This window comes from Branchiostoma lanceolatum, chromosome 14, assembly GCF_035083965.1.
Source record: "Branchiostoma lanceolatum isolate klBraLanc5 chromosome 14, klBraLanc5.hap2, whole genome shotgun sequence".
Taxonomy (NCBI): domain Eukaryota; kingdom Metazoa; phylum Chordata; class Leptocardii; order Amphioxiformes; family Branchiostomatidae; genus Branchiostoma; species Branchiostoma lanceolatum.
The window spans coordinates 12,863,338-12,873,789 of NC_089735.1; the positions used below are offsets into that span (position 1 = coordinate 12,863,338).

Genomic DNA, 10,452 nt, shown 5'->3' on the forward strand with positions numbered 1-10,452 from the left:
GCCTGGAAGTCCTATTTTTCCTTTCCTCTGCTAAGACACTAGTATGTTTTTCACAAATGTACAATTCACATACGGAACTATGGGTAATTCTTTGATGTCGACCCACGTGAGTCAGGGACTTCCCATGACTCACTACTGAAACCAAGCCCGAGTAAGGGTACCCATGGGGTTTGACGTGAACCCTGACCCGGAGTTTACCACCTGTGTGATGGAAGAATGATGGTTGTGTTGGCACAGGTTCAGAAGGAAAAGTTAATTTGCCAGCAGAATGTGACTCACTATGGTATGATAGTTGGCCAGAGAGACCAATTGGAGTTTAATGGTAGGAGAATTTTTCCCGACAGGTCAATGTCAGTGACATGATTCAAGTGATATCTTATCCCTATCCAAAGTGTAAAGCGATTAGCCACCAACTCGTTTCTTGTTGTATTTCTTCGTTTTCATCATTTTCCTTCTAATTCAGTCAAGATATCGATAATTCATCAAGAAAAATTAGGTACGCCTGGATTGCTAGTCCGTGTTACACTTTTATATAGGATGTAATCCCTTGACTAGTTTTAAACATATAGCGTAATGACGTACCACGCACGGTGATCTAAATTTTGTAATGACTTCAATCGTTAGACGATATTAGGTGTTTCCGAATGATTATCTGTTTACGGACAAAGGCCATGGTGCATGCAAACCATGCAACAATTCCTTCACGTCGATCACCTACTTCAAATACAGGATAAAGTACGTCTGAACTTTGACCCGTCTGGATGGCCAAACAATGCACGGTCGACGGTCCCAATTTGCAAGAAATGGCTGTGGATACGGGGCTATTGTCGAGGAAATTGATTCGTGTAGCTTATGATATGATACCAAAAAGTCAAGTTTGTTAGATTACATTTAGTATTTCTCGTGCTAACTGACAGAATTAAGCTAGGTATACGGTGCAAAAACCGCCCGGGAGTCCCGGACTGTTAACAATAGACATTCACCACCCTGGATGCCCGCCATATTGGACGTGTTGGTTTCACGTCGAGACTGTTGATCCAGTGTTACTAATACCCAGTTTTCATAAGTTCCTGGGCAAAAGTTATAGATACCATAGCTTGCCCATCGTTAATGAGCTTGGTTAAGTTAAGACCAAAGTATTAAGATTGGATAAGCTGTGCAGAAAATGACCCTTGCCTTAACGAAGCCTTAACTTGACAAGAATATAGCCGACTGTTCGACAAGGTAGCATTCCAGGTCACTACTTGCTCACCGTCCAACTCCGTGCTAGTGGTTGTCACATGATGCATCCATCAATTAACTTACCTTGCTGTCAAACCTGTGATACTAAGAAGACGTTGCCATGGTCTAGAAGGGGTTAAACGTCGGTCACTCACTGGCACCGACTGCTTCTCTGAGTCCGCTCACTTGCACAGCCTGCCAGCGTCAGCTTATTCCCCCGGAAAAGGGGAAGTCCCGGGGACTTTCTATGGGGAAATTCTTTATTCACTTGTTGTAGGATTCAAAACAGGCTGTTTCGCTGTCCGATCCGGTATTTTCATGACGTTACATGTATGTAAAGATTCATACAAATTTCCATGTAACAGTTATAGCGTTGTTAGCGATGTGTGCATTGATAATGCTTCGTGATTGGGCAGCCTGACTACATAGAATTATTTACGAACAGGCAAATTCATTTCCTTATTGTCGCCGTCAGTGTGAAGTCATTTATATGACATCAATTTCGACTTATGTACTTACATGGACCTTATAGCTTACTGAGTGATACTTACTAGTATTTGCCACAATCGATAATCATGAAAATAATCATGTTATTATTATATTTATTGACAGATCGGTACACAGATACACTGAAAGAACATTGCAGCCAACTAATAAAGGTAAGATTGGTTGAACTACATAATTCTAGACAAGTTTGAAAACTAAGAAGATAAAATCCACAGATAAGAGGCCTATATACATGTACAGGAAATTGTAGAATCATCACACCCTTGCCGAATTGATAGTCGTATATACATGTACACCAACTAAATATCAACACATTGCAATATTCAAGGTAGGTAGGTAGGTAGTCGACGTGCTTACTTGCGATGTGTTTACGTGCGTAGTGCACCGTCGGCCCGGGGTTATACCGCCCCTTGCGGGATGACATACCCTTTCGTTGGCTGAAACAAGACGGGGATGCGCCAGGTCTCCCGTCCGGGTGAATGGTGTATATCACCATATGGCTGATACGAGATGGAGGTTCGCCAGGCCTCCATCCGGGTGATTTGTAGTGAATCACCAACTCCAGACAGAAGGTTTTGGACCATCGCACACCGGGGCATGCCCTTACTCTTTTTCGAAAGGTGTGGTGGGTTCTTTTACGTGCGCGGGGTGTGGCTCTCCCCAAACACGGGACCTCCATTTAACGTCCTATCCGAGGGACGTCCCTAACCATGGATGAGCTAGGTACTCATTTACACCTGAGTGAAGTGAGGAAAGTCGTGTTAAGTGCCTTTCCCAAGGGCACAACGTCGAGGCGCAAGTTCGGACATGTCTCTGGGCACAACCCGGGATTACATTGTTTGACAGCCGCGTATTCTACCACTAGCTACTGCGCCACACGACGCCACAATATCCAAGATCCCCAGTGTTGAGCAATAAAGCAAGGTGTTTGCACAAGGTCACAGATTGTCAAGACTATTGTTACTCTTCAAGGCACTTTTGAAATGTAGAGACAACAGATAAGGAATTGGAGTACATGTATATGTATGGCTGCACAAGCTCAAGGCAGCTTCACCTAACCAAGACCATAAAGTAATGACAAAACTTGTTCGCTATGCTCTGCCTGCCGGGTAGTGTTAGATGTTGGCAAGATGTTCAGTTGTACAGAGCTCAATTCTATCCTATTTCTTAGACTTACAAGTACACCTAGGTTACAATTACAAGCCATGTTTCTGGACACACAACTATCAAAGCAAATCATTTGTGAGGAAGACATTTCCAAGTTGCAAATATTAAATGCAACTAGACACGGTGAAACAACTTTCATCGGGTTGATTGTATTGATTGTATTCTACCGGGGCTCCTACATTCGCTACCCTATTCGTAGCGAATGTAGGAACCCCGGTAGAAATAGGATGGCACCCAGGCTACAGGAAAGATCTCAGTGGTGAGTATCTCCTTATTGATGCTACTGATGAGAGGCCCTTTGGGTACTGTAGATACGACCGTTGCAGTTTGGGCACTTGCGGCGCCGATACATCAGGACATCGGCACAGCCTTCACAACAGCAGAAATGGCCGCAAGGCATGAAGACCATGCACGCCTCGCTGTACATGCACACTTTACACAGCCGTTCCTCTCGCAGATGATGGAGCTTTTTTGAAAGGGCCTCTATTGAAGATCGCATGTCCTCCACTGTGAAATAAGACAAGCCTTTGTACACAACTTGGGAACAATGTTGAAAGATGTCATAGATGTGGAATAAGAATGTTAATGAGATTTTTGAGCTTGTTTTTGATTGGTGAATGGTCCGCCGAAGCTTTGTTTGAATACACAAAATGCTTATGACCTACAAATTTGGTTCACAAATTCCATGGATCGAAGTAAAAGACTGAGCATCCAACACCATGTTTATGCAGAGGTATGCCTTAGTGTGCCTTAGTATAGTCACTCACTTTGAAATGTGCTGTTTTCTCACACACCACAATACCACATATCCTGAAAATTACTCTTTGATCCAGTTGACAGGCTCAGCTCATCTAGATGTCAAGTGTACCATTGACATGTGGCTGGGCGAATTTAAAGCTTCCTCACAGTTTGCAGCATTTGTGCTTATTCTGTGAGAGCATGACACATTTTAAAATGACTTCTATGAAAGTGGATGCATCAAAATAAAGTTTATTTTCTTACCTTCTGAGTCATAAGCTGCCCCAACACTTATCTCTTGAAGATCTCCCGTCTCTTCCTCGTTAGGCATCCCATCCTCGCAAGGGCTCATGGATGTCGAGAATCCACCCACATAGTGTTTAGGAGGTGTCTCCTCGTCTTGAGCGGTCATCTGTCCAAGGTAAAAAGAATAGAGGTCAATTATTAAAACAGTGTAAATGACTAAACCTTACACGCTTGGTTGCTTACAATGTCAATCATCTTATACATGCCAAGAGAAGGAAATTTCAATACAATAGGTATGTTAGACTGTCCCATTATGGGCGTTTTGTAAGATGAGTTGACAAATCCTTAATAGTAAGTTTATTGCAAATTCATGCCCGTATGCTAATTGCATGTTGACACCAATGTCGAAGTACAAATGTAAAGTAAAACATAAGGCATACAATGATACAAGATCATATTATATTGCTATTCTACAGTAAGTTTCTATACCTACGGTACTAATGCGGGGTTTGATTTCTTCTCTGAAGGCAGTGGAAAATAAAAAGTCCCACACTTTCAATGATGAGTGGGTTGTAAGATTTCAAAAGGAATATGAGTTTCTGTGTATTTCTAAATGTAGAAAAGTTTTTGGAATTTTGGGATACTTTGGAGAATAATCTGTTTCTTTCGGCTTTAAAGTTGGGACATTCGCGTATAAAATGTATTTCATTTTCCACTGCTTTCGTTGCACACTGTTTACATGTTCTGTCCTGGACCGGTAGCTTTGTCCTTGATAATATTTAGATATCTGTTAAAGTTAATCCTTAATCATATCTAAACGATAGGAAAGGATGTCCTGATTTATATCAAATTCTACAAAGTATGAAAACAATATCATCTTATAGTCACCGATTGGGTGGGTGGAAGTCGTCTCATGCTTTTCTGTACGAAGTCGACGCCCTTCTCACGCTGGACGAACCCACACTCCTCACCGTACCACCGCGCATGCTCTACCCACGGGTCGTCCCCTTGTTGCCAGTCTTTCAGACCTCCGTCGCACCAGAAACACTTCACCAGGTCATCCACGCCTATAGCGCAAAAGATATGTGTAATGTTAATTCGCTATTCGTTCTCATATACTGTATATTTTCCTCCATGCATGACATATGGTGGTAAGCAAAAATAGTGGGGGATATTGTGGAAAGGGGAGAAATGTTGTTACAGGAAATGTTCATGGAATCGAGAGGAAAGGGGGGTGAAGAAGCACGCCTATAGCGCAAAAACATACTTTAGGACGTTTGTACTGCAGTAAAATGTTGTTGCACCCTCGAACGTTCTCAATTCTCCAATTAACTTTGGTCAGGTCATGATGATTCAGAAGTTTGTTGATTAAGCGCATGCTAAAGATGAATTATTTACGTGACGTCTGTATGGTTAGCAATGCCATGCAGTTGCAAGCCTTTTTTGTATCTAAATAATAATTCATGCTGGCAATGACACGAAAAAAACATTCTCCTAAACTTTAAATCGCATCTGAAACGCAACCAAATGGATAAGTCTTAAATTACGTAGCTGGAAGCAAATTTTGGCATTTTTACCTGTGTAGTACATTCCTGCTTCGGCCAGCTTTCTTGGCGCAGACGGGCTATGCATTGGCCAATGAAAGAAGGTAGAAAACCTGGTTTCGTCTGATGCCATTTCACGAAACGTCGCCTCAGGAGCCTTTGGAGCTGACCACGGCGGAGGAACACCAGTATCTACGGAACTATACGGAACATTTATGTCGTCAATCGATATGTAACAGAAGCAGCCCCAGTAAAATTGATATCAGGGCTCTAAGATCACTAAACATAGACTTATCGATCAAAATATTTGGTGACGTAGAGCAGGGAGGTTATTCCTTACTCTCCAAGCAGAGCTAGGGTTTCGGCTGGTTTTTAACGTGTTTTTAGGCGTTTTTGTCATGCCTTCTACTTTGTCATCGTTTTTGTTGTATCGCAAACCCAAGCTCTGCAGGCACTGACCTCGGGGCGGGGCAAACCTATTTACTTCCATTGAAAAAAGGTGACAGTACTCCTCCCCGAGAACCATTAATCATTAGTGGTAACAATTTTACTGCCCCGGATTATCATTTTGGGTTTGCGATACAACAAAAACGATGACAAAGTAGAAGGCATGACAAAAACGCCTAAAAACACGTTAAAAACCAGCAGAAACCCTAGCTCTGCTTGGAGAGTAGTTATTCCTCTCTTGGGGCTATTCCTAGTATGTTGTTAAGTGGTGGTGTAGAAATAAAAGCTGAGACTATCTTATCATCTAAAAATGTGTTGGATGGAAAATGAGAACTAACCTCTGACTTGAGATCGGCTGCAGGTGAAACCTCACGCCCGGTTTCTCATTGGCCCTTCGGCGTCCGAGAGTGACTGGAACGTACTGATGATTATGACGACAGCCAATAGGGATGTTTGCTGTGGCGTCTCCGCGGATGAAGGGGCATTGTGGGAACTGGCTCTCATGTTTTCGTCTTGGGTCCTCGTCCTCCTCCCAATGGTGAAGAACACCGCCACAAAACGCGCACTCCACTTTGTTTTGTATGCCAAGGTAGAAGAAACCAGCAGCCGCTAGATCTTCTGCCGTGACAGGACAATCTGCCGGCCAGTTAAAGAACGTGTGCAGGCGATGTTGCTCTTCGTTCAAATCTCTGGGACAGTTAGTGTTGCACCCCCAAGCTTCCTCAGGAACGATAGCCATCGGACTACTTGCATAGTTTTCGTTGATGTCTAGGAAGGGACGATCGGAGAATGAGGTTGCTCTCTTTTGCGCCAGAAATAAGTCACGAATAAAATCACACCCGGGACTTCCTTCGAAATGCTTGACAGTAGGGTCGTCGTCCACCGCCCAGTCGTGGAAACTCTTTCCGCAACTGAAGCATGTGACCTCATCACCGTTACCCGAGTAGTAAAGACCAGCCTTTGCAAATGCTCTGGGACTAAATGACGTATCGTTATAAATGTGTGGCCAGGTACAGAACGATCCTAACCGCACAAGCTCGAGGGAGTAAGCGGGCATGCAGCGACGAGACATGGCTGCGTGACTGTCTATGAATTCAACGACCGACAGTCACAATGACGCGATAAGTGTTTGTGAATGACTCTCAATGTCTCTCAGTTGGCTTTCAGCTTGAAAACGGAGATATCTTCACATTGCTCTTGATCTATTTGGTTGTATGCATGCTGTTGCAAGGACATCATCTGAAAAGTAGAAAAGGCGAATGATTTTGGTTGGTTTGAATTCAGACGTTTGTTTTCCAGCGATAAGGTGGGGAAAGTCCTCATACGTTGTATAAATACGGCAACGCTGCCTGATTTGGTGAAGTGCTAGCCTAATCAAATTGCCCTTATAGCAGCCTGCCCATTAACGGTACCAGAAAAAAAACGAACCGTTAAATATATTTTATAAGAGCACTAAATGATATAAAAACAGGCGTAAAGCACCGAGAATCAGGCGGATCCTTCATAGTACACATACTAGGTGGATGCCTTCTATGTGCGGTGTATCTATGCCGAAAAATTTCAGGTCGATTGCCTGTAGCAATGTTGGACTTTACCTGGGAAAGTCCCCGGGGAACTTTTTGAAATACAGTCAGTTACAGTTGATTGGTAAAGACTAGGTCAACAAGTTGAACAACGACGCTGAGTTCCCCGGCGACTTTTCCAGGGAAAGTCCAACATTGCACAGCATAAACCTCAAAATTAGGGCGGATGAAATCCCAGGTTATTCCACACCATAAGGAATAATGGCCAATTGTTTTGTCATGCCAACATGTCGTTGACTGCAGAGACCAAGTGGAGGAAAATTCAGATTTTTGACGTAGCATATGAAGGATGGACTTCTCTATTCTAACGGTAAGTTAGGGAGCCAGTTCGACTACGCTACACCCTGAATTTGATTACCAAATTACACATTGCTGATTCCACTGCTTATGTTTAATAAAAAGAGCCTGCACAGTTGTCCATGATTTTAAAACTGCTAATTGTGCCTCGGGGAAAAGGCATACACAGTCCAGTTACTAGGAAGTAGGACGACAGAAAAAAGTACCCGGGTCTTTCCCTGCTTCGATAGGTTTGGATTCCAGGCTATGGAATCCTACTGTTCAATGTGGCGTGGTTGCGTGGGTAGACGCCCATAAACCCGTTAACCGTTACGGTTCACGTAGTATGTAAATTTGGTGTTGAAGTGAGGACGGCGCAAAACAAATGGCAGGTGTTTATTCTTTTCTGAAGGTCTGCATGGGGGTACCGAGTATACTTTACAGTACATTCGGGAGGTCCGACTACCTTATATACCCTGAAATCCATTTCCAAACCATCAATGCGCATTACCTAAACTACATGCTAATCACGCCCTATGTTAGATATCAGCAGTTTCCCATGATATTTCATTGAAACTCCTAATTTTGCCTCACGAAAAACGGCATACACATCCCCGTGAATAGAATGCCAGAAAAATGTCCCGGGGTTTTCCCCTGAGAAAATTTCGAAATTCAATGCAACTAAATCCCACTGTACAATGTGGCGTGATTGCATGCCTAGACGCCCAGTGGCAACGTGCATGATACACGTGGGCCTATTATGCATATACAGTAGCTGTATACATATAATGTTTTGGTATTTGATACGGATACGAAGTACGATGATAAGTTTTTGTGCTTAACACGTACATAGACGGTAACAACAACGGTCCAGAAAAGCACAAAAAGGTCCATACATTGACATCGTCCATAGGTTAGTACCCCCCCCCCCCCAAATCTGGACTTACCTTTGCCCGGCTTTGCTGGCCTTGCAAACCTGGGACGCGGGACTTGGGCGGTAGTTGGAACGACACAACAAATGACTACTTGCACGTGCACGGAATGCGCACGGTGCGGCGTATTTTTGACGAAAATTTTAGGTCGATTTCCTGTTGCAATGTTGGACTTTACCTGGGAAAGTCCCCGGGGAACTTCTTGAAATGCAGTCAGTTACAGTTGATTGGTAAAGACTAGGTCAACAACGACGCTGAAAAAGTTCCCCCGGGACTTTTCCAGGGAAAGTCCAACATTGCAACAGGCAATCGACCTGAAATTTTCGGCATAAATTCGCCGCACAGGTTTTTGTGCTTAACACGTACATGGAAGCTAACAACAACAAAAACTCCCACCTTTCTCTTCACAATTAAGAAATAAAATTTGATTTATCCGGATGATTTTACGTAGTTTTTAAGTTTTAACGACGAATTTACAAAATGGCGCCAGTAAAAACGACGCGGAAGCAAAATTGTTGCACAACCCAACATAACAAGAACATTAGGTGGGGCGGGGTGCAAGACAGGGATAACCACATTAGCGGTATCAGTAATTTTTTTCAACGGAAAACTCGCTTGATAAGACGTCTTAATAACTAGACTACCTCTGACATCAGCCACAGTTACGTGAAAAATGAGCCACCAGCCTCACAGCTTAGGTCGGCGACGTCGCCAGGTCTCGCGTTCTCCCTCCCTGTCCTATGATACAATCTGATCCAAGCCGACGGCCAATCCGAACGACTGCCAAATTCTCTTTTCTGTTTTCTTCTGTCAACTTGGAATCTGTTTTCACTGTATCGGTCCCTCGGTCCTAAACTGAATATACATGTATTCCCGAAAACTTTGTCTTTGATCACGTCTATATGTGCATACAAAAGATCACAAAAGATAACGGCAGCCCGTGTACACGACCACCAAAGCAGGCCCTTTATCGCCTAGGGACTGTACGATATGTAGTGGGGGAAGGGTGGTGCAAAAGGGGGGGAGGGTCATGGAATTTTTTTGGAGCATCGGAAAAAAACTTTTCGATTTTGTAAAATATGCTCTCGGGATGTAGGAAGTAGCGTTCAGGAGGGTTCAAAATGTCAAAAATTTCCCAGAACAAAACGAAGCGCGCGCCTAGGCCGACGGCCTTTGGTCGTCAGTCTGGCGGAAACACTGAAGCCAATCGGCGGATAAAATTTCGACTGTCTGTGATAAACTTTGGGACATACGCCAAATGCTGCGCCAGCAGGATTCCGACGCGTGTCGTGTCCCATTCAAAGAACGAGCAAAGAACACTACCCCAAAGTTTTACTGTATTTGTGTTTCATGTAAAAAAGCATTAGAAATGGCGTGAGGGCTATGGAAAAAATTGGGGGGCCACGGGGAGGGCCATGGAAAAAATTGAGCCGGGGGGAGGGCCATGGAAATGTTTTTTTATCGGACTCTCTAAATATCGTACAGCCCCCTACTGGTTGCCTTGCTGAATCGAATGGAAGGTCCACAGCCACAATGCCCATAGTATAAGTATACATCGGTCCAGTGACATCGTCCCTTGGTTAACCCCCTACAGAAATCTGGACTTACCTTTGCCCGGCTTTGCTCGTCTTGCAAACTTGGCGCGACGGATCTTGGGCGGTAGTTGGAGCAAATGAGTTAATGACTACTTCCACGGCACTGTGCGAATACGCAGTGTGGGGTGTATTTATACAAAGGCGGAAAGCTGGGGAAATCCCCGGGGACTTTTTTTACATGCAGTCGTCATGCGCC

At 43.9% G+C, this 10,452-nt stretch overlaps 1 protein-coding gene across 1 annotated transcript; it reads right to left on the reverse strand.

The window, feature by feature from the left end:
- Positions 1 to 1,806: 1,806 nt before the first annotated feature.
- LOC136448166 (baculoviral IAP repeat-containing protein 7-B-like) lies at positions 1,807 to 7,124 on the reverse strand. Its single transcript, XM_066447344.1, has 5 exons — positions 6,209 to 7,124; positions 5,457 to 5,623; positions 4,768 to 4,946; positions 3,898 to 4,045; positions 1,807 to 3,402 (listed from the first exon to the last, which is right to left on the reverse strand). Exons 1-5 carry the CDS (start codon positions 6,940 to 6,942, stop codon positions 3,176 to 3,178), a joined length of 1,455 nt encoding a protein of 484 aa, XP_066303441.1. The 5' UTR covers positions 6,943 to 7,124; the 3' UTR covers positions 1,807 to 3,175.
- Positions 7,125 to 10,452: the final 3,328 nt, after the last annotated feature.

Bases quoted from the DNA above. Each gene is read 5' to 3' on its own strand.
- LOC136448166 (XM_066447344.1), bottom strand. From the start codon at position 6,942: ATGTCTCGTCGCTGCATGCCCGCTTACTCCCTCGAGCTTGTGCGGTTA. The intron at 4,947-5,456 runs GTAAAAATGCCA...TTTGCGCTATAG, and splicing joins AGCAGGAATGTACTACACAG to GCGTGGATGACCTGGTGAAG. The intron at 3,403-3,897 runs GTAAGAAAATAA...CTTATTTCACAG, and splicing joins GGCAGCTTATGACTCAGAAG to TGGAGGACATGCGATCTTCA.